This window comes from Lepidochelys olivacea (assembly GCF_965140295.1).
Source record: "Lepidochelys olivacea isolate rLepOli2 genome assembly, chromosome: 2".
Lineage (NCBI taxonomy): Eukaryota > Metazoa > Chordata > Testudines > Cheloniidae > Lepidochelys > Lepidochelys olivacea.
This window is the reverse complement of record NC_140412.1, coordinates 238,211,696-238,236,227: the sequence shown is the minus strand read 5'-3', so window position 1 is coordinate 238,236,227 and position 24,532 is coordinate 238,211,696. Positions and strand designations below refer to the sequence as shown.

Below are 24,532 nucleotides of genomic sequence, written 5' to 3'. Positions count from 1 at the left end.
GATTGCATCAGCTCATACTTTTAACTGCAGTGCTGGTTGGTAGGGCAGAGATTATGTTTCATCAAAATGTTATTACCAGCCGACTCAGACATAGATTTAAATAAAGTATTTTAAAAGACCGGGAAACAGGCGAAAGAATCCGGAAAATATGGGAGAAAGCTGGCGAGGCCGGACAGCGACACCTACCGACAAAGTCTGGAACTACAACACCAAAATCACATTTCTTCCTGCTCCCTGTAGCAGCCGCTAACGATGTAGCAGGCATTTCATTGGGAACATACCCTGGACTATTTTTAATCCGATTGTATTTTTGTTCTTCTGCGTTTGGTTTATTGTTTCTGCTCTTTATTTCCTTAAGCATTTTAAATCTTTTAAACTAGAGTTTCACGTTTTCCTCTTTTAGTTGTTTTCAAATCCGAGATTTTTGCCTGCAAATTTGGGAAATGACACGTGTGTTTTCAAGACGATGATTGTCTGACCTCTTGATTTAACAAGGGTTTGTGCACCAATGAACCAGGACCTGCTTAACATCTTAAAGTTGTAGCGCGAATGGATTGTCTATCACTGGCAAATTAACTCAGTTAGATTAGCCAGATTTTTAAGTGTACATTCCCAAAGTGTTGTACAGAAGAACATATTTCTAGTGGCGATACAAAAGATTTAAACTAGGCAGGGAAGGGGTGCTGCAATATTTTCAAACGCTAAATGTGCTCAAGACAGAGGCTTCCTTAGATCTCGCAAACCTGCTGAAAAGGCCGATTACAAACCTACCAAAAATATTTGCAGATGCCGAATACCATACACCTCCTGATAACGGACGCTAATTTTGTACCAGACACGTCGTTGATTCACGTTACTCAGCAATCTAATACTTCAGCGCGGGTATATGTAGCCCTTTGCCACCGCCTTTCTTTTATGTTCTAGGAGGACACTGGGTTTTTATGACAGGCATTAAATATTTTTCTATTGCAATCTCTGTTTTGTCTGTTTTACATTCCTCCCTCCCCTCTTCAGTGTCCCAAGGTCAGCCTTCTGCTTGTGCTTCTCACTGAAACGCTTCCACAATTTTCCTGCTTCGTCGTGGAAATCTAAGGAGTTTGTTTCTTCGGACAAACATTCACACTGCAATATGGAGAGCACAGTAGTGGGTGTAGTAGAATGCAATTTGTATTTTCTTGTGGGCAATTGGCCCCATGTCTTAATCCACAGACACGGAGGCTGCTGAACACAGTACTCTTTGGGTGTCAACATAAGTATTGTTACGTAGTGTTGTCATCATTCTTTGGGATTAATTTCACTCATGCTAGAAAACCATGATGAAGTGGAATGGGGTTTTTCGCTCGTTTGTTTTGCCAGAATGTGCTGTAGGACCTTTGCTGCAAACATATGGCACGCACGTGCAGTGGTGTGCATGGGTCCCCGTGTGTTGCACCCCCACAAAGCATACGTACTCTACCTGTACAGTATGTTAAGGTTCACACACGAAGAAGACACCGCGCGGGGGTGGGTTTATAGATTGTGTAGCTGCACCCGCCCCTGCCGCTAGTTGTACTGCACAGTGCGGCGTGTGCACACACACGTGTCTAGAGCTACAGCTCGCGTGGTGTAGTGGTGCGGTGGGATACGCACGTGTGCACACAGCGCGTGCTCCGCTCTCAGGCAGTGAACTCCGGCTCCGGGGCCCCTGGGCCGCAGCCATCGCTGTGGAGCCGGGCGCAGGGAGGGAGGCTGCAGAGGGCGCCCCGCGAGTTACTAACCGGCCGGGCCGCTCTCTCCCCGTGCAGGGCCCGGCAGAGCGGCGGGAAGGTGCGGCACAAGCGGCAGGCGCTGCAGGACATGGCCCGGCCGCTCAAGCAGTGGCTGTACAAGCACCGCGACAACCCCTACCCCACCAAGACCGAGAAGATCCTGCTGGCCCTCGGCTCCCAGATGACCCTGGTGCAGGTAACCCCGCGCCTCCCGCCCCGCGCACTGTCGGCGGAAGCAGCCAACATCAGGGACCGGCGGCATCCCTCCGCTGGCTTTGCGCAGCCGCCGGGCGCCAGCCTCCCTCGGGTGACACTGTCCGTGGGGTGTAAGTGTAGGGCCACGTATTCCGGTGCTGACAGGGAGCTGAAGTCCTGACTCCGGCTGGGTGTGACCCTCTCCTTAGTATTCGGACAGTATCCGAAATATTTGACACACAGGCAGCAGGCACCCACAAAACCCTCACCAGGAGACGGTTAAGGAGGCGTGACTAAATACTCTAGTTCGGGTGCGGTTTATATTGGCCGATTTGAAAACGCGAAGTGGCCACCTAATTGAAGACCCCGTTGTAAGGTGCACACACGCGGCACACGCACGGGGGCGGGGTTCAGCTTGCACGTGCCACCGCAGCTTGGCGTTCCGTGGATGTTGTGCACTGAACAAACGGTCACATGCGCGTAACACCTTTTGAAACAGAATGCCCATAGCATGGACTCGCTCTCTCGAATGCTACGGGAATATATAATAAGAACCCCCCCCCCCTTCCTCACTATGCAACTAATTGGCTATCCCCTCTCTAACACCAGTGCTCACCTTAGTGACTGGACAAATGTCTCTTGCAAAGTCCGTGGCTCAGCCCAGGCACACCTTGAAAGGTCTAGCTGGGGGCAGGAGAGGTCTCAGGAACAAAGAATGAGGCAAGGACTCCAAGCACTTGTTTAACTAATTCAGAACCAAACCATTAATACTTCCTCTCAAACAGGACTATTTCCCTACCACACTTGCACTTTCTAACTTCATCCAGTCTGATGGTAGAACTGTTAAAACACAAGTTGCAAGAGATTCCTTTTTTGTGAGAAAGGGGTATACTTTTTAAATCATCTCATTAATGAAAGCAATTTTGCTTAGTCTTTAAAAAATCATCTTAAGGCAGCGACTAAGCATGGAAGATTTTAGCACAAAAGACAAATGTTTCAGAAAGTGATGAGTAGCTGTTCATTTCCCATATGAAAATGGGATAGAATGGAAAGAGCTATCCAGTCCTAACTACAGAGATCACTACTACTACGTATTACACCCGTTACACACAAAGGGTACCTGCATCTAATGATTCTGACTTTCCCATTTTCACAAGACTGTATATACAAATTATCTTTATAAGATCTCGATAGATATGGAAGCCTATCTGGTTTTACTTACCTGGGCAAAACTCCTACTGAAATTCGTGAAGGTTGTGTCAAGAGAAAGGAGTATAGGATTGGTTTCCAAGGATTTGTAAATCTTACTTCCTTATATTTTCTTTTTTCATCTGGCACCATCTGTTAGATGATGGCATTACATGGTATCAGCTGTGGGGTGGTGCTATCTCAGGCTCTGATCCTGCAAAGACTTATACACTATGAATGATTTTCTTGACTGTAGTAAGACTATTCATCATGGTGCATAAAGATAAGCAGGTGTGTATGTCTCTGTAGGGTCAGGACCTCAGTACTCCACTGTGTGCCACTTAGCAGATTATATCCATGTAGAAAATATCATCAAATATTAGAAAAGTAGGAAGGAGATAGGAATCCAATATTAGTTTGCATGTTCCCTCAAAGAAGACTGTACTATGAACTGTACTTGGAAGAGAGTACCTCTTTAGTATGTGTGTGAACTGAATGCACTAGTGAATGCAACATAGCTTTGACCAAAATAATATTTACATCCTGGAAAATGCCATTTATAACTGGAAGATATAGTTGAAACAACTTATCTGAATTTTTAAAAATAGATATGAAAGGATCACTCTGACTTTTTAAATGTCATTACATAGCACTATCTATAACTTACAACAGCTTGATATGACTATTATTGGTCTGCACCTTTAGAACATTTCTGTATTTTTACATGAGACTTAAAATATTTTCAGAATACATGTGTGGAGAAAATATCATTTCACATAGCTGGTATATTAGAGAAGTTTGTCTGTTTTTCTTTAGAAGTGCCACAGATTAACTGTATAAAGCAAACTGTACTGGATTGCTATTATTTAATAGTTACATAATAGTAGCAATCACAAGCCCTAATCAGGCTCTGGCTTCTTGTGATAGATGCTGTACAAACATGGAGTGAGACATGGCCCCTGTTCCACAGAATTTATATTCTAAGTAGGATGCAGAGTAAAAGAATAATATAGAGCTAAATTAATCCCTGGCCATTGACTTCACCAGAGTTACACTGGGGTTGAATTTGGCCTAGGCATTTTATGTGAAAATCACATTTTAAAGAATCATGTAAATCAGTTATTATCTTAATTTACAGAAGCACAAGATCAAAGAGAAACTCCATCTGTTTTTCCCATAATTCAGGTGTAGTATTCTTTTAATCCAGAAGTACCATAGCATCTGTATGAGAGATAAATATATATGTCTGGCTTCCACAGTAATTCCTGCGCCTGGAAGAATAAAACAACAGTATCCCATATATGCTTTTCAAATGCCAAAAAAGAACAAGACTGGAATCCAGATCAAAATAGTTGAACCCTGAGAATTAAACACGCAGAACCAGGTTGTGATCTCAGACACACTGGTGTAAATCTGAAATAACTCCACTGAAGTCAGTGGGGTTACTCTGAATTGAGAGAGGTATAACAAAGGGCAGATTCTGGGCCATATTTTTGTATCTGTTTGAAAATTTTGTTTCTCATTCCAAGAGTTGCATATTCCAGATATATCAAACAGGGTGTTGTATAAGTGCCCTTCTAATCTAGTAATCCAAATGCCAAGACATGTAGAAGAACCATGAACCATTATGTAATGTTTTCTCCTGACTGCATTCCTTCAAATTTTCTAAACAGTCTTACATTTCATCTTAGCTTTTTTCCAGTTCATCAATTCAGTTTCTCAGAGCTTTACAGCATCCTTTGTTATCACCTAGAATATCAGCCTGCGTTCACAGTAGTTATGTTCTCACTAACTAGTCTTTCAAGCTTATTATCTACTGAAGCTGTTTCACCTTCAGTTGCAGACAGGCTTAGTTCACACCCTGCATTGACAATCCTATGGGAGGCCAAACAATACTTTGAAAACCCTTGAGTTTCCACCAACAGTGTATCCAGGGAACCATCCAATTGGTTTTATTGGTGGTATTGTTTTCCTGAATGATTACCTTGTAACAACCCTGCAGAGATTCCAAGAATGATAAATAATTCTCATACATTTAGATGCATCTGCACTGACGTCCAGCTCCTCTATGCTATGTTCTGGACTCCAGAATAGTTACAGGTGGAATTGTGCTGCCAATGTCTCCTTGCCTGCACCTGTCTGCTCCCACACATGGTGTTTGCAAGCATGGAGAATAAACCTGTATGAACTTACTACTTAACTTTACAGAATCAGCATTCATTCCTGCATATATTTTCTCTACAATTGGCTGGCAAATGATGCTGAATACAGTAGAGTGACTGTCCCCAGGCTTTGCCCAGTCTACATCTCGCCCACTCTCTCCAAATATGCAAACCTCCAAAATGCAGGATTTGCACAATAGGGCTTCTGCAGGATCATATGAAGCAGGGGAGGGTTATTATTAGAGTAATATCTTTCTAGCCAGATTTTGGGCCATTTTCGAGTGTCCTGATATTTTAATTCCCTCCACTGCCTCCCAGGTTTTTTTTAATTAATTTCCATCATTTTAGTAATTGTTTGTCTGTTGATGCTGTGAAACTAAAAGGAGGTTTGTTCTATTTCCTGGCCCCTAGAAATTTAGAAAATAAAGGCAGACTTGTATGAAGAGCTAGGGTTTGGAAGGTATTACGAAGCTCCTTTATTTCTAATCACTAATATAAACACATTGGGCAAAATTCTGTGCTGATTTATACCTAAACAACCCCAGTAAAGTCAATAGGATTGCATTGGGTGTAAGTTACTGCAGCATTTGGCGAGCAGTTCAAAACATTATACTCCCAAAATTGCAAAGGCAGAAGACCTGAAAGCAATGTACTTCTAAAAGCTGTCTTACAATTTACCCCACAGATTAGACTCCAGTTTGGAATCCAGCAATTTGTTCTGTTAATTTGCCATGAATATGTTATGTTTTCATTTGCACTATTACCACAGCATTTGATTTATTTTAGTTTAAATTTTAGTTTAAATATTCTTGTGAAATAAAAAAGAAAAATGACTGCATATTCTTTCCAAAAGGAAATATGAATGGCTTTATTGTTTAATAAGAAATTGTTTGCCATAGCAAGATTAATATACTGGTCATGTGCTGCTGTGGATTTAATAATATTACCGTTTACACAAGCATATCTATGACATAATTTATTTGGGCAAAAGGGATCATTTGGCTATTATCCCTCTTCTAAATCCTTGGCTCTTCTTGAGTAGAAAAGCATAATAAATCAGAAAAATTTTTTCAGCAGTAAAGCCAAAGGGTCAGTATTTCTTGGGTGCCTGCATAAATACTTTTGACCATTCTGGGGAATTTCTAGAAGACTGACAAACATATTTATGGTAAATCCACCTGTTTTTTCTTGTTTACACATAAGGCTCTTGTTTTAATACTATGACGATTATTATTATTATTATGCATAAATAGGGAGTAACCATACTTAATCATTGGTTGGATTCTAACACAAATTTCTTCTCACAGTGCCCTGTAAGCAAGTCATTATTTTTTTTTTGTTTGCTAAGTTTCCTCATGTACACAGAGTAATATAATTCATAACCATCTTAATGGGTGTTTGGGTGTTGTTAGTTTAGGGTACTTTCTTTTATAAATAAATCCTAACTAATAGTGGTAATGACGTGTGCAGACAGATTAATATATTATAAACTCAGAAGGAACCACTGTGATTACCTAGCTTGATCTCCTGTATAACATAGGCCTTAGGATAACAGACTTGTTGGGACACTTGACATGCAACATTTGAATGAACACATACAGATATACGATGAATTCCTGCCCTAGTTAAAGTTAGTGGCAAAACTCTCTTTGACTTTAACAGGGCCAGGATTTCATCCACAGTATTTTAGGAACTGTTAGGTGGATAGGCCTAATCTTCATTCAGCATTAGTGAACAGTCTTGTAGTTCCGTTCAGAATCTGTGTATAAAGTCATCTAAGGGGGAGTCAGTAGCTGGAGTGTATTTCTGAGGCAGGATCTGTAATACTATACATTTGGGAAAAGTCTCTTTTGTAAATGCTGAATTAAGATTATTTCTTAATAGTTGAATATTATTATTTCACCCTCTCATACCGGAAGGCTTAAAATATGAATATACTGTTCATTCATATTAATATGAAAAATGTTTAAAGTTGGCATGGAAAGAACATATCCACAGTGTTTGCTGTCAGGTTTTCAACAAATTGATAGGGTAAATCACTTTAGTTAAATATAATTGCATTTATGCAAGAGTCACACCATTTCTGTACGTGGCACTCTAATAGCACCATGGTAATCTGTGCAGGCCTGGCTTGATAACAATATGTTTCTCATGGGATGCTGAGAAAATGGTCAGTTTTCTTAGGCATTGCACAAACTGTTAAAATATTCAACTGGACCCCAAATCAATCAGTCTCTATTATTGCACATATGAATCTAGAATTATACTAAATCCTGTGAAAGTCAGGTGACCAACATTTCATCTGAACAGTTTGGAATGAGTTTGTTAACTGCATTAGAAGGTGGATGGATTCCAATACATCCCTTCTGGTTTACTATAATGATTGCTGTGTCAGTATGATGAATGTAAACAAGCAGCCTTGGAGCAGAACAAACATTACTTAGTCTTCTCTGCCAACTACAGTTTTGGTCTCCTAACCCAACACAGCAAACAACAGGGTTTGTAAAGCAATGAATGTGGCATTAGAGTGCTGATCCAGAGCTCACACTAGTTGCTGCGGAGCCCTGTTTAATGTAAAATAGGATTTAAGTAAAATCAAAGTGACAGGCTTAACGAGTCTCTTCTAAGTTCCAGGTAGAAAGCGGGACGAAAATTTTAGTTGTAATTAAGCAGGTAGTGTTTATTTTCCCAATAATCACCCTTAAATGGATTAGCGATCAAAATAATTAGCTAACTACTTATGTGCTGTTTATATACTTTACTGCAATAGCTGGATTATAAAACTAGGCCAAATCCATCTTTGAGATCCACACTGCAGCTTTCTGATAATAGGCTGCTATCTGTTGTGTTGCCTGATCTGTTGATTAGTTATTGACTAGGTTATTAATTTAGAATCCCCAATTAGTGCTCTGAAATTTGGTAGGTTCTTGTCCCAAGATCAGGCTCAGTATTATCAGAATTGCTGCTTTGGGAGCCCCATGGGCCATGGCAGTGACAACAACATTCCCAGTCAGGGAAGACTTTCTATGACTATAAAAGTTTTATTATTAGAATAATTAGTCCAATAAGTAAACCAATCCTAACAAATAAAGTCATATAATATGTATAATGTTGTCAAGATGGCTCGCACCATCTCAGGTATATACTTGGGGAGAGCTCTAGAAGTTGAGACATATTTTATTCTGAGACTGGCATGCCGATGAAGAACTCCAGTGGGTATACCTGAGACGAGATGTTTTATAGCCCTTGATGGTCCTCATGTATATGTATGCATAGCTCTTCCCTCCTTTACTATATCTTAACTTATTCCCCCTCATAATATTGGGGTGCCCTTATCCTATAGGTGAATATATTAATTAAGCAATGCTTATAAACATATACATCAATTGGATTACTGTGGTTATCTGCAGCTGAGCATCTGATAATGTTCCCTCCAAAAGTACTCTAATCTGATACAAACTGCTTTCTTGTGGTCACTTACCAGCAGTTCGAAACACTCGTGACTATTACAAAACAATAAACAAAGTCTTATGGCATCTTGTGATTTAAGGTCATTGTTAGTTTACTTTCTTATGCTAACTTATTGAGTAATTACTCCTATCGGGTTGTAAGACCTTATACTTATGCTAACTGCTTAAGCTATTGTTATAGGTCTAGGCCTGTAGGTCTCTAGCATTTCTGCTATCCATTCCTTAAGCCTTTATCTTATGATTACTGATACAATTACTACATGGCTACATAATGACAGGTTTCAGAGTAGCAGCCGTGTTAGTCTGTATTCGCAAAAAGAAAGGAATACTTGTGGCACCTTAGAGACTAACACATTTATTTGAGCATAAGCTTTCGTGAGCTACAGCTCACTTCATCGGATGTAGCTCACGAAAGCTTATGCTCAAATAAATGTGTTAGTCTCTAAGGTGCCACAAGTCCTCATTTTCTTTTTACATGGCTACAGGTGATTGAACATGCATTAGCTGGCTTTGCAAGGTAATAGGCCATGGTATCGTGCTGAAATCAGTGTGAATCACCTCTTCTACAGCTCTCTGTGTTAGGACTCTCACAGCACAAACATAGGGGAGGGCCTTGTGGACAATCCAGAGATCCCTCACATTCTGCTTTTCAAGTCATGCGGCTTTGCATCCTTTCTGAAGAGAGCCAATCAAAATACAATTAACCCTGGCAGAAGTAACCTGCACTCTAAAGTCCTTCTACATGATTAGTTTCTATTGAGATTTCCAAATTTATAGAATGTAGGCGGCTTGAATCTCTTTACTTACATCAGTGTAGCTCACTGATATCAATCAAGTTTCTCCAGTTTTACACTCATTTAAGTGAAAGTGGAATCAAAGTCAGCATTTCCCCAAATACTGCAAACATTACTATTCAAAGTCACTGTAAACACATGGGATCGTGTTTGGAATGTTTGCACAATGTAGGTGACTTGTCAGAGTCTATGGCATGTGTAACATGCTTCTTCACTTCATTAACACACAAAGTACTACACAATATTGCAACCCTCTCTTTTTTAGTCTCACTTCTTGGAGCCAGTGTATATCAGAAGGCACAACACATGTGTTAAATAATTTTTGTCCATTTTGTCATATCTAACTATTCGAAAAATATTGTTTTGGATAATTATCTATAGATCAATGTCTAGGTTTCTACAGTGACTCTAAACATGGTATGTTCCCTACATGCTGCTCCCTTTACCTTCTTGTCATCCATCATAATGTGCCAGCATAGCAAATGGCAGAATTTAGTCATTTATGTCAACATATTGAAAAGGGTTTATATTTTACTCTTTTATTATACACATACTTTATAGTCTAAGAATAGATGTTGCAATGTCAACTGGTAGATGATCTAACATTACTTTAATTTAAAAAACTAATAGTATATTGGAGTTCCTTTAAAAATTTCAGTATATTATCTTTTTTCAAAGATGCTGAAGTTAATATAAAAGGGACTTTATGGAAGAGTTTAATTAAAACTGACTATTATTAATAACAAGTGCTTGCTAATGCTTCAGAAAGAGTATTTGTCAACTGAAGGCCTGATCCTTCACTCCTGTCTCAGGCAAAATTCTCCATTCTCATTAATTGAGTTTAACACACACTCGGGCCTTGATACATATGAATACATTTCAGTCATTTTCACAAAGCATACATGAAACTTGTAAAACAATTAGCAGATCAGATTTGTAATTTTTTTGAGGAAAACCATTGCATTTGTTTTTATGTAGGTATCAAACTGGTTTGCCAATGCAAGACGTCGCCTAAAGAATACAGTCCGGCAACCAGATCTCAGCTGGGCTTTACGAATAAAGTTGTACAACAAATATGTTCAAGGAAATGCTGAAAGACTTAGTGTAAGCAGTGATGATTCGTGTTCTGAAGGTTTGTTGATATTTTTATGTTAACTTTGTTCCATGTTTCTATGTGAAACTAGAAAATATCAGTTTCTTCAGAAAGGGTTCTGATCTTTCACAAAAAGCTTTCAGTGCCATAGGCTTTATTTTTCATGAGCAGTATGCCAAATTCTGTTTGGAGCTGTACACAAGTAACTCCACTATAGTTAATAGGATTACATAGTTTAACTGGGGGGGAGAATCTGGCCATACATTAGGTTTGTTTGTCCTTGCTGTATGTTATTATTAGACAAAATAATGCTTAGTTCTTTGGGTATTAAATAACAGACCTACTCCTTTAGGTACAGCAAAACACTTAAAAATGAGCTTTAAGGACATGGTTAGTCTAATTGTAATCAAAGGGCCGTAATGTTCCTGTGTTTATGTGATATTATATGCTGGTAGGGCCAAATCACTTGGTCACTTTATTAACAAAAGTAGTCTGATTAACTACAGTTGAACTTCTCACATAGTAAGGTCAGCAGGATTTGGTTTGTAGTGTGATCATAGAAGAAAAAGCAGTCCTTGGAAAATTCCTTCACATTTCCTCTCCTCAGCAAAATGAAAGTGCAGTGCTGTGAAAAATTTTTATATGGCACTCTACTTTTGTTTTCTGAATGTTGATAGTAATCATACATTTAAATAATTTTCCAATAATTTTGTTACATGATATATGTATTTATCCACTGTAGTCATATTAGAAATGAGCCAATGCTGCAAAACATTTATGGAAATATTTGTTTGCCTTTAAATGAATTTGTTTCATCTGCATGGGTGGTTTTTTTTGTGTTCACTTTCCATAAAAGTTTAGTTGCAGGAATATTGTTTAAAGAGCAAATTTTAAGCAAATATTTCAGAGTGTTCATGGGAAATGAATTTCAAATTCACAATTCTTAGCAAACACAATGTTAAGAATTAAGCTAATCAGATCAGGGTATTGAAAGATACCATGTGATTTAGTTGACTGTTCAGATTTCAAATATCAAATGCATGGAATGCACTGTTCATATAAAAGTTACAGACAAAGCATTATTTCTAAAATTGTTAGAAAATAATTTAGAATAGCTAAAACATTTGAGAAGATTATGATCTGCTTATGGACAATTTGTGAACAGGAAAAAGTGAAATTAATTGAGAAATCATTAGTTATGTTATTTGCCTAGCTTTAATCATGTTATATGTATTTAAAGATGCACAGATAAGGCTACTCTATAACTATTATATAAACCATAATGTATCTTTCTTCTTCAGATGGGGAAAATCCTCCAAGAAACCATATAAATGAAGGGGGATATAACAAACCAGTTCACCACACTGTGATTAAAACTGAAAATTCGGTGATAAAAACAGGAGTGAGACCAGAGAAAAGTGCCAATGAGGATTATGTTTCACCTCCCAAATACAAAAGTAGCTTATTGAATCGTTATCTAAATGACTCATTGAGACATGTCATGGCTACTAATGCAGCCATGATGGAAAAAACGAGACAAAGGAATCATTCTGGTTCATTTAGTTCCAATGAATTTGAGGAGGAATTGGTGTCCCCATCATCATCGGAGACTGAAGGCAATTTTGTCTACCGGACAGGTAAGGAATTCTTCATGTATCATTTTAAAACAGTTGGCTCTGTTTGTTAATGTCACGTGAAAATGAATATAGGTGTCCATTCTGTCCTTCATATGAATGGATAACTCCCATTATTGATACATGTGCAATCACATAGTTATAAGCTATTATTGTCATCATCAGAACACCCTCCCCTGATACATCCCAGAACATCATTCCATAAGCAAAACACAAGAAGTAATTCTTCCACTGTACTCTGCACTGATAAGGCCGCAGCTGGAGTATTGTGTCCGGTTCTGGGTGCCACATTTCAGGAAAGATGTGGACAAATTGGAGAAAGTCCAGAGGAGAGCAACAAAAATGATCAAAGGTCTAGAAAAGATGACCTATGAGGAAAGATTGAAAAAAATGAATTTGTTTAAATCTGGAGAAGAGAAGACTGAATTTGGGGCAGAGGGGGAGGAATGATAACAGTTTTCAAGTACATAAAAGGTTGTTACAAGGAGCAGGGTGAAAAATTGTTCTCCTTAACCTTTGAGGATAGGACAAGAAGCAATGGGCTTAAATTGCAGCAAGGGAGGATTAGGTTGGACATTAGGAAAAACTTTCTGTCAGGGTGGTTAAGCGCTGGAAGAAATTGTCTAGGGAGGCTGTGGAATCTCAATAAGTGGTGGTTTGTAAGAACAGGTTAGACAAACCACTGTCAGGAATGGTCTAGTTATTACTTAGTCCTGTCTTCAGTGCAGGAGACTGGACTAGATGACCTATTGAAGTCCTTTCCAATCCTACACTTCTATGATGATTGTCCATGAAATTAAGCTACCCTGGTGTAAATACCATATTTTACAATGGACATCAGGGACACGTTTTAAAATGGATAGTACAGAGCTGTTGCCCCAGGGGCTGAGGTGGGCATCTGTTGGGGCTGAAGACGGGGGAGGATGGCAAAGAACTCTTGAGACACTCCTTAATCTTTCCCCCCTCAGGGTAGGCATAAAAAGATATATGCAGCCAACATTTTCAGAAGTGGGTGCCCTAGTTTGCGGGAGCCCAGAAGGAAAGTCCTGAGGTGTTTAGGGGGCTCAGCCATCCTCTCTCTCTCTCTCTCTCTCCATTAGGAGTCACATGACTGCAGTGCTAGGGTACAAGTACCACCCTTGCCTCATCAGGATCTAAATCCATCTAGGCATCCTTGGAGTGGGGGAGCATATTTATGTGAGTTACCTGCTCCCCAAGCAGACCATGTGGATCCCTTCCTTCCTGCTTACATCAGGCTCAGTCATCCACAGGATGAGTCAGCCCCAGTGTGCAGCTGGTTATATGACCTCTTGGGGCTTATAATCGTTAATCACTTCCTACTGCTGCATACATTGGCAAGTGGCTTGGCCCTGTTGTTGCTGTACTACCTAGGCACCACACACTGCGCTCATGCAGTTTTAGGCTTTGCTCTCAGTTTCTTGGTTTAATATTTTTAACATTTAATTTATTCTTTTAATCTTAACAATAAAAGAAAAAATGTGTTTGTGTCACCCACTAGGCTGTCTGTCAGGAAATCACCACCTTTAATGGGTGTATGTTAGGGCAAGATTTGCACCCTCTCTGGGCTCCGCCACCGCCTCACAGATGGGGGAGAGAGGTGAGGGGAGAAGAGCTCTGCTTTGGAGCTTATTCCAATTTTGGGGGGATGGAAGACATGGGCAGTGGCTCCCCTCCGTACTTGAAAAAAGTAGAATTTTGAACCTCAAACTTTTGATCTCACCAGCACCAGCATAGGGCCTTCCCACTGGCTTGGGGTCTCCCCACCTGAAGCTGCCCTACCAGGGACTCTGTACTTAGCTTTTAATCCTTTCAGCAGTGGTCATTTTTCTATGGCTTGGAGGGGCTCTGTGGGAAAGTTCATACGGCTCTAGGCTGTGGATTTCCAGATGGGCTGATTGGGAGGGAAAGACACAGGTTCCTCTTGACTTGTCGATAGCTCTTTACCTCTCATCCCTTGCCCATTTCCCAGGATCTCTGTCACTGTGAAGAGTTCTCTGCTGAATATGAGGGGATAAGTACAGTGCTAAGAAGACAGCAATCACCCCTTTCATGCAGATCTTAGGGGGATGATGAATTTAGAGTGTGTGGTAATATCAAATCTTATGTAGAACAGGAATGGTGCACGCATAGTGAATACATTCAAAAATTAAATTGCTTGATCATTTAACATTATTTTTTGGCATACCAAGAGCATTTGGTCTACATTATGTACTAATCGCCTGCCAAGTTTTGTTTTTAAATCAGAAGTTATTGAAGAAGTTACAGCGGCTTAGACATGTAAACTTCGGATTTTCTATACTTTTATATTGTAACTTTAAAATGGTCACAATGATTTTTTTAAATGTAATAAATTTGCTACTGGGCTAAGTTTTGCTTGTCAGGTTTCAGCCAAGAGTGAAAAATAGGGTCTTTAATGGAAAGGCTGAGACAGCCGTACTATAACCGTTGCAGTGTTAACAGACTGGGCTGTAATGTACGAATAGCAGCATATTTCCCCATAAAGTTAATAACCATGGCATATATGGAATTCATTGTAAGATCTTTTTAAATCACTTTTTAAATACCTTTATTTACTTTTTGAGGGCCACAGTCTTTGATGAGAACAGAACAACTTTTAGGATATACTTTATTCTACCTACACTTATAAAACAGACAAGCAGAAGTTTGTGGAAAGAAAATTGCCAGGTGTGTGCAATGTCATGCAATCTCTTTCCCATGTGTACAGAGCTACTCATAAAATAGTAGATGCAGGTAGGCTGTTTTAAACTGTAAGTTTATAATTCCATTAAAGGGGTTCTGGTGGTGTTATGAGATGCAAGAACAGAGCCTGTTATAAGAAAAAATAATGTGTGTGTTTTCAAGTTATTTCAAGTCCATTTATGAGAGCTATTTTAGAAATATTTGAAATTACCAAAATGATTGCTAGACAGTTTGAGTTAAAATAAGAAAGTTTTAGTGTTTCAGAATTCCACCTCTCCATTGTTCCCAGAATAATCATGTAGCAGACATGTATGCATGTTCTCAATAATAGCTACAATCCATTCTTGTGATGCCAGATTAGCCGATTATTATTTTCTGATGTCAGTCATAAGTCTCTGATTGCAGAAAATTAGAGAATGACTTTTTAAAAAGTGAGGCTTACTATACATTTATTGACCCATATAGTTTGTGTTAATAAAATAAATAATTCTTAGCAGACAAGAATTGAATTTCAAACTGTTTGGCATTTTAGTTCATGACAACAATTTATTTGGCATTTAAATAAACTGTGAGTGAAAATTGATTTGCACGTTAGTTTTGAAAAAATATTAGCAAAGTTGATATGTTTATAATGGTAGAAGACATGCCAGAAGAAAATGTTGTTTTGAAGCAAATCATTTATTGTGCATTTTCTTAAGAGCAATTTCTTGTAGCTAATCATGAATTTAAAGTTTACTAACTGCAGCTGGTCCATGTTACAAGTCACATTCTGATTTCAGTTATATCTGTATATCTGGGGTAACTCCATTAATATACTCTGATGTAACTGAGATCAGAATGTGGCCCTGTATATCTTAATGGTTCTGGCCGAATTAACAGGATATGAGTTCAGTGTCCAATGATAAAAACAAGAAATTGCAGTTTAAAATTTATACGGAAAATGGGTTGTACCATTTCCCATTCCAATCATTAATATGCTTATAAAGACTGGACCATATGCTACCCTAGATCCATGTATGGAATTAGGGAGTCCTACCTTGAGATCTAGGCTAGAGTGTAACCTATTGTTAAGAGAATGTGTTTGTGTTATACCGCTACATAATTATTGTGAGGTCATGAGAACCAAATGTTAGCATTTTAATACCCACTATAGTCTTCAAAAGAAAACAGAAAGCTGCATAGCTTAAATCTTTTACACATTCTGTATTTGGTTTGTACTTCCCTCAGCCATTTCACTCCATTCTCACATATTATTGACATTGTTAAATAGGAGAACAGACTGAAATGATATGTACCATTGCCAGCTCATGAAATGATAGAACAGTGAAAAAGAGAAAAATATATACATTCATACATATTACTTACGTAAGAGCTTCTACCTTAAGGGATACATATATCATGTGCTGTTATATATGTGTTCAGTTAAGACAGAAAGTTATCTGTCCAGAGTAGTTCTTAGTGCAGATATACTATGTATAGAATTGATCAGCCTCCTGCCTTTAGTTTTATGTATCTCAGGTTTTCCAATACGATTGTGTTTAACCTTTAGTTAAAAAAATATTTATATTAGGTAACCAATTTTTACTGGTCCCTTTGGATAGGTTCCACTGTATATTGTTCTGATGTACTCATTGAATATATGAAGAACTGAGAATCTCATTTATCTATTCTTATTTATTATAATTTATATTGTGGAGGTACTTACAGGCCAGGTTTCTGTTGTGTTAAGCATTGTACAATAATATAACAAAAAGATCTAACAAGATTAGTGAGATCTGGATGTGTGTCAAAAACCTAAGTTAATCTTTGCCCAATGGTTTATTAAAATTTTAACATTGTAATTATCTTGATATGTTCTTCAAATGCTCTATCTGTTGGTCACCTATTGATACAGAATCTTCTGCACTATTACAGGTTAAGGAAATTAAAAAACCACGCAACTTCCTGGAATGTCACTATTTTGTGAGCTAGGGCTGATAAATAAAAGCAAAATTTAAAATTTAAAATAAAAAGAATGAAATGCCAGGATGGAAAGTTTGCAAACTTCTTGAGACAGATGGATTTTCATTAATTTTACTTTATGTGTTACCTAGCACTGTAGGAGAGCCAAAACAAATAAAAATAATGAGGAAATTAAGACTTGCAGACCTGGAAAGGAAGGTAGCTTAAAAAAAAACTTGAGAGACTGGTTGATTTTGAAGATGTTTGATTTTTATTTTTAGACATTTGTACTCAGGAGCATGTTTGGTTTCTGGTGTTTTCATTACTGTTGCTTTTTTTTTCTCTCCTTTTTTCCCCCTTTCTCCTTCCTCTTTTCCTTCTTCTGATTCCTGGGAAGTTTGTGATTGACACAGCCTGATCCTGTGCACTTTGTAAGCGCCCTCAACTCCCACTGAGCTGCACTGGGAGCTGAAGGTGCTTAGCACCTCAACTTTGTGGGAGGCACTCAGCAAATTATAAGATCCGGCCCATGATCACCAATGTCATTTATGCCTCCGTGTGTGTGTGTGTTTGTGTGTGTATGTACTCTACAGAACATTCTGATTCTGTGTTGTCCTTGCCAACTTTTCCTCTCAATTTAATATTTTCAGAACATGTACTTTTAAAATGGGCTATAAAATCTAAAGCATAACCTAAATACAATGGAACCTGTCTTGAGGGGCTAGCAAAAATTTCTAGTATTAATGATTTCTGCAAATTTGAACTAAATTGTACAGGAATCCTTGGGGATACTTTAAAATAAATGGTCACTTAAAACAAACTGCAGGAGGTCCTAGCTGCAGACCCCAGTGTAGTCAAGAACCAAAATTGGGAAGTGGAATATCAAATATAGTATTTAATGCACAAAATGCTAGAACTGAAATTTGAAGGTTACACAGTTTAAATAACTTTGCTAATGGAACTTTACCTTTTGCATTATCAGATTGGGCAATATTGCATTGATATAGATTTTCTTTGGGAAGGGATTACATTTAATTTCTTTATTGTTGTTTTTAGAAAAAAGAGAAACAAGAAATTACCTGTGCTAAAATGGGCAATATCAGTTTAAAAATATATCTTATGTTGTAAACAAACTGTGAGAATGTTAAAACTCAAGTTGGCTTTTCACTACTTAAGCTGTTTGCACACTTCTGAATTTCTTTCCATTTTGACAATGAAAATCATTTAAGTCAATTTCATAGTTGTTTCTAGTCAGTTTCTCTTCTTGCTTCTACTGATGGCAAGGCAAAATTCCCATGCACTTTAATAAAAGCAGGATGAAGCCAGTTATTTGGTTGCAGGCCAGTTATTTGGTTGCAGATTTGTTGCTGGGTAGCAGCACAATGTTTTTCATGTTTTTTGCTAGCTTTATCAATACAGCAGAGAAGGATATATATTTTTAAATTAAAACTTTGAATTGGAAAATTCAAATTAAAATGTGACAAAAAATCCAGAGAGATCTAAAAATGATGGGTTAAGCAATGATTGTGTGGCTACAGCTTTCTCCTGCCATCGATATTATGACAATGTGTGTTTAATTGAGACCATTACAGCTTCCCTCATACAAATGTTCTTGCCACTAGGTTGAAAGCTGCCCAGGATCTTGTGCCTGCCCAGGATCTATGTCTGGCCAGGTGGAAAAAATATACAGTGCTGTCATCATGGGACAGCACTATTGTCAGGTGCCTCTGAAATGGTAGACAACGCCAAGAGAGTATGCCCAAACATCATTGGCCGTTGCTTACACCTTTTTATGTTCATATCCTCCCTCAAATTTAGCAAATGCTCCAGTCCTCAGTGAGGACTATGTCCCTACCATGTTTCAGACTTCATCCATCTAGGCTTATTGAAAACATGTGGTTAACCTGTGTACTAAGGGAAAAGAATATCTTTTTCCCATTTTCCCCATTGTCCAAAATGACTGAAGAGATTTTGCAGAAAAGAAAGAGAAAGAAAGAAAAGAATAAGAATTGCCTTTAAAAAGAGGCCAGCCCAAAATATGACTGTTTCAGGAAGTTATGAGTGTGTGAAAACAGAAGGTTAGATTGGTCATAAATTGTTTTTCAGCTTCAGCAATGGATAGCATGACCAATAATTACTATACTAAGGAAATTAGAATAAGACAATTAACATTTAAATAAGGAATATTCAATGAGTGTGTAGAAACTGAAAAGGAAACTGCTTTAGAAACTGATTTAGTTAAATGAGTTTAACACCTGTATGTGGGCACTCTTGTTGCAATTTAGACTATTGGTTAAGTTTAGTCAATAAATTATCAATTTAAGGGGAGATTTCAAAGGCACAAAGGAAAGGTACATGTCTAACTCCCATTGAAAGTATATGGAGTTGGGTACTTAACTCCCCTTTGTGCCTTTGAAAATCTACTTCAGAAACTAAATTGATATAAGACCCTCTTAAACCAGAGTGAGAAGGTCCACACAGATGTTTGTACCAATTAAATAAATTCATTCTGAAACAGATTTAGTTAAGTCAGTACAATTTTCTCATGTGGAGAAGGCCTAATATCCAGTCCTACAAACCCTTACTCATGTCAGTGATTCCCACTGAAGACAGTGAAATTACTTGCTTAAGTAAGGACTGCTCACAGCGTTTACAGGGTAGGGTAGGATGCACACCAAAATGTGCTCCCTGCAGTCTTGAATGTGGGGGCCTTGTCTGGCCAGTGGGAAGAAAAGGAGTTGCGGCATCTTTAAGAGCCCCCGCCTTGGGTTAAAAGGGGAGGGAAGGAGGAGCATCACCTGAGCCAGGAGCTGACTGGAAGGAGCTCAGGTGGGATACTGGCCATGCACACCTGGGGGAGGGAGAATACTTATATTCCATTCCCTCCAGACAGAGCCCTCTTTCATGCTGGAGCAGCAGCACCCTGGGCTCAGAGTAGGATCACGTGTTTTGGTCTGCTGTTAGGCGTTGGATTAATCACCTTTTTTGGGACTGAGAAGGAATTTTTCCCTCACTGCCAGATTGGCTGGGGTGGGGGTGGTGTTTTCTGTCTATGTCAAAGCAGCTCATGGATGTGATGGGGTAGGGTCAGGAGTTCGGTTCAAGTTGTGACAACTTGGCATGTATCCAGTGCACATACTCATTCTGTTGGGCATCTGGTTCCCCAATAAACTGGGAATTGGAAGCAGATTGAGGGGAAGGCATCACCTAAAGAAGCTGGGGAAAGGAGGTAAGGTTCCTAATGTCTGGTACAGGAGGGAGACAACCTGCTTTCCTCAGCCCCTTAGCACTCATACAAGATGAGGGCAATGGGGTCCCAGCAATGGGTTGGGGCCAGGTTGGGAGGGGGGAGGACTGAGAGCAGTCCTCCCATAGCAGGTGGAAATGATTAACAAAGGAATGATGACCTATACTGTATGAGTTATTGCTGGGTAGTCCCCAGATGAGTTAAGTTAATAAAGTTGCAGCCTAATTAAACTACATCCCTTGAATCCTGTCTGTCTTCCTGCATGTACAGAACAATACAGAACAATAAAAGCAGGGACTCCTAATACAACAGACAAAGGGAAAAATTCTTGGGCCCACAGAAAGTCACCAGAAGGCTCTGAGCATAAGTGACCTGCCATAGTTCTGCTGCTTGGGGAGGAATGGTGCAGAGGCCGTAGAGAACAGAGATCTGGAGCAATCTCCCCATTGGGTCCATGGAAGGGTTGGGGGATAAAGCTGGGACATGGCACCTTTCAGATCCACTGGAACTCCCTTGTGTATTTATGGGGGAGGTTTGGGGCAGGCATGTGCAGTGGCCACAAAACCATTCTACCGAAGCTTTACCATCTGGGAGTGGGAGGAGAGAATCTGTTTTCTCCGACTCTTGGGAAGCCCTAATGCAAAGCCCTTTTACCAGGTATTTGTGGAGGAGGGAGGAGTTGGGGCAAAGAAAGTGAAAAATATGACATGAGACAAAGAAAATTCAAGTGAAATGTGAAGGGAAGAAACAAAACAAATTTCCACAGATAAAAACATGTGATTCCACTCCGTGGGGACTGGCTTTTAAATCACATGCTTCACTCTATCATTGACAAGAGAGATTCTACTTCCTAGTACAAATTTGTAGCTGGAGACAGACTAAACTGCTGCTTTGCTGAGCTTGAACTGGCAACACACTTGTTGTGCCTGACACTGAAATGTTCCTGTTTTGCATAGTGGATTTTCAATGGCTCATCGCTCATGGAAGCTTCCACTCATACACTCACACCTGCATGTACAGGTAATAACATTGTCAAGGACAAAACACCTTTTTGCTTGGTGAATTTTACACCTAAAAATTCCACTCATCTTGTGTGTACACATGTTAATGCACCAAAGTGTATATGCAAGTGTGCAAATGCACCCAAATGAACATGCACAATACGTGGAACTGTCATCCGAACATCCATTCCAGGATGGGGGTGTTAGCAGGAGGGGAATGAAAGAGGCATGTATTTTTAGCATTCCTTCCAGTAAACTTAAAGGAGTGGGGAGCCTATAAAAATTCATTTCATTCTGGAAAAATGTCTGAATTGAAACTTCATACCTGGGATGGTGTTTCTGTGTGTTCCATTCTGTTTTCACTGTTTGATATAAATAAAACAACTCCTGTTGACATACTGGTAAATTCTACTTGTACCATGGTCTATTGGATTGGCCTGTGTCCTTCTACAATATTAGAGAGGTGCTGTTGATGCTGCTATATTTAAGGTTGTATTGGTGTTTCCATTAAAATCCCTTTTAATCCCTGACTTTATAACCCAGCTGTTAAAATTCAGTCTAGACTGAAACTTGGCATAGATGGGAGTTTATTCTCCTATCTGGGTGTAGTGGATTTAAGCAGGTACATCCCAATAATACCAGTCTGAGTTATGCTTGTAAATCCCTGATGTGTTGATAGGAAAATAAAACTCAAGGCATCTTACCAGGAGTAGAGATGTGTGAATAAATTTACTCCTCTTGTGAAACTGGTGAAAAACTGTTTTTACAATGGTTTGTAGAAAAACAAAATGTTTTTTCTTTCCTTCTTCTGGGTTCTGTCTGTCTGACTCTCTCTCACATACACATACTTCTTTCAGAGAAAAAGAAAGACTGCCATTTTGCTGTGAAAATATTTTAACTTGGTTGACAAATGTGTGAATGTCCTTAGTTTGTTGCCCCAAGATATCATTTAACCACTTCTCATGGTGAAAACTTGTGTTCACTGGTGAAAATGGTGAAATTTCTTTATTGATTAGATATACAAATTCATGAGAAATTAATAGTTGATAGTTTCAGATAGCTTTTCTTGGGAGCCAGTTTTTTAACTGATTTTTTTTTAAATTAAAGGTTGAACAGTAGGGCAGAAATTAATTATACTTAAAATTCTCTTCAGTATAGCACTGCAAAATCAGTTTTATTCACTATATTTTTTCCCATTTTGGTCTGAAATGTCATGTTTTGGACACTGCCAAAGTAGGTGGACCAATAATCTTATATGATATAGCAAATCCTGTTGCCCATTGTAGGTTTGTGGCTTTTGAAAGCCACAGCATAACTTAAAAAACTACTTTATGCATTTAACAGAAATTTTGAGGTCACTCGTCCATAATGTGAACACCTGAAACATAATGATGGAAGTAGGTTATTGAGACCAGACTTCTGCTCTTACATACATGTGCAAATGCACTCTTACAGGAGACAGTTGACACCAATAGCAAATAGCAATAGATTGAGGGAAGCAGAGCTTTGATCTGTGTGTGCACCAGGTTTAGACTGGGAATTAGGTTTATAGTCTTTCACTCCAAAATCTCATTAGCTTCACCCTCATAATGGTGGGAAAGTTGTTGGATCAACTTATCTTGTGATATTTCTGCCATCTTGAGAGGGGGAAACTCACGAGAACCAGTTTTCGTGAGATTTCTTCCATTTTGGACCAAAAATCATAACTGAAACATGGAGCCAGTGTTGGATTCAAGTGTATCCATCCCATCCCTCTCCAAAATTCAAACAGGGTGGGATTTAAGGTTCCAGTTTTGGCTTCTCTCTAGTTACAATGATATAGTCCTTCAAGAAAGACTAGATTCCTAAACTTCCATGAATAATAAACGCTAGATATTACTTGATGCCTTTTGAGTTTTTTTCAAGAAGCAGTTGCAGAAATTACTACACATTTTACATAATGTGGGGGTGTCTGAAACATACACTCAATTCACAGACAAGGTATATGTGAGTGAGTTTTATGAGAGACAAAAAGCAAAGCAAACCAACCAACTAAACAAACAAAAAACCCCAGAGAGACAAAAGTTTAAAGCAAGAGACTAAATTGGAAAAGGAAGTTGTATTGCAGAAAACCTGGAAAAGTAAGAACAACCTAAATAAAAAAGAGAATGAAATGAAAAGCTTGAGGGTTAGAACAGCTGAAAAGGGACACAAAAATAAATAGTTAAAGAAAAATTCTAATGAGTCAGGAAATGTGTTCTCCTTCTTAATTCTTCACAAGCCTTGAACCTTAATATGAAAGACTTCCTGTGTCTAGGTCTTTCACCCATGGCTAGTGGCTAACGTTATGATGACCAAATCTTTTGGTATGGCACTGATTGCCAAGATTCTCAGTTATGACACTAAAATGTACCATTATTTCAAAAGCCAGTTTTCAATCCCTCCCGCCTCCAAGTTGATTTAGACAACAGATGCACGGAAGGCAAAGCAACATTCAAAATCATCTGTCAGCTGAACCTGGGAGGAAAGATGGCCAGCTGACTATAGCCAAAATTCCTTAAATGTTACAGTGTTTTACATTTCTAAATGTAAAAACTCTCTTTCCAGCATGAAGTACTAGCTAAGTGCCAGAGCTGTGGTATCTCAGACTAGCTTAAAGTTGGAATATTAGAGTCTTGTGGCCATTTGTGACTCTTGACAGATTTACACTATTGAAGTTAAAGTTAAATGTTGTTTTCTCTGTTTCCCTTTGTCTGCTTCCTTCTTTCTCTCTCAGCTACTATTTGTCATCTTAAATCCAGCTCGCTGAAAAAATCAGGGCTTTTTATAAACAGGCTCTGGCGGAGTGAACCACTTCAAGTTCTTTTTGTTCGCAGACATTTCTCTGTGTTATATTATTATTTGTCTAATGCTAGCAGTGTGCTAGACCAGGGGTTCTCAGAACGATCTTTTGGTGGCCTCAGAGTGCGGCCACCAACCCTTGTTGGTGGACACTCTGATAATTTTTCCAAGCTCAAGGCCTGCCATCCTGGGCTGAAGCCCAGAACTGGAGCCCAGCGGCTGAAACCTGAAGCCCGCTGATCACACACACTGACCCCATGTGTCTGCAGAGCCTCTGCCTGGAGCCCCCAGGAGGCTGCATGGTGGAGGATGCTGATCTCCTGCTGGTGGTGCCAGCAAACACCAAGGCAGCCAGAATCCACAGCTGGGCACTATGTGGGGGGCGGGGCATTGTTTTGCCCTGCCCCCCACAAGGAGGCTGTCATGGCTGCAGAAAAACTCCCTGGTGGCCGCATTTGAGAAATGCTGTGCTAGACACTTTCTGGACAGATATAAAGACAAAGGGTAAAATGCTGGCC

General features: G+C 39.1%; 1 protein-coding gene across 6 annotated transcripts in view; it reads left to right on the top strand.

Moving 5' to 3' along the window:
* The window catches only part of MKX (mohawk homeobox), a 63,230-nt gene that overhangs the window by 4,680 nt on the left and 34,018 nt on the right, over positions 1 to 24,532 (top strand). For all 6 annotated transcript variants that reach the window (XM_084620419.1, XM_084620421.1, XM_084620417.1 and 3 more), the window contains exons 3-5: positions 1,785 to 1,944; positions 10,536 to 10,689; positions 11,952 to 12,287. In XM_084620419.1, the coding sequence (XP_084476545.1) occupies positions 1,785 to 1,944; positions 10,536 to 10,689; positions 11,952 to 12,287 (650 nt within the window). The remainder of the gene's footprint in view (positions 1 to 1,784; positions 1,945 to 10,535; positions 10,690 to 11,951; positions 12,288 to 24,532) is intronic.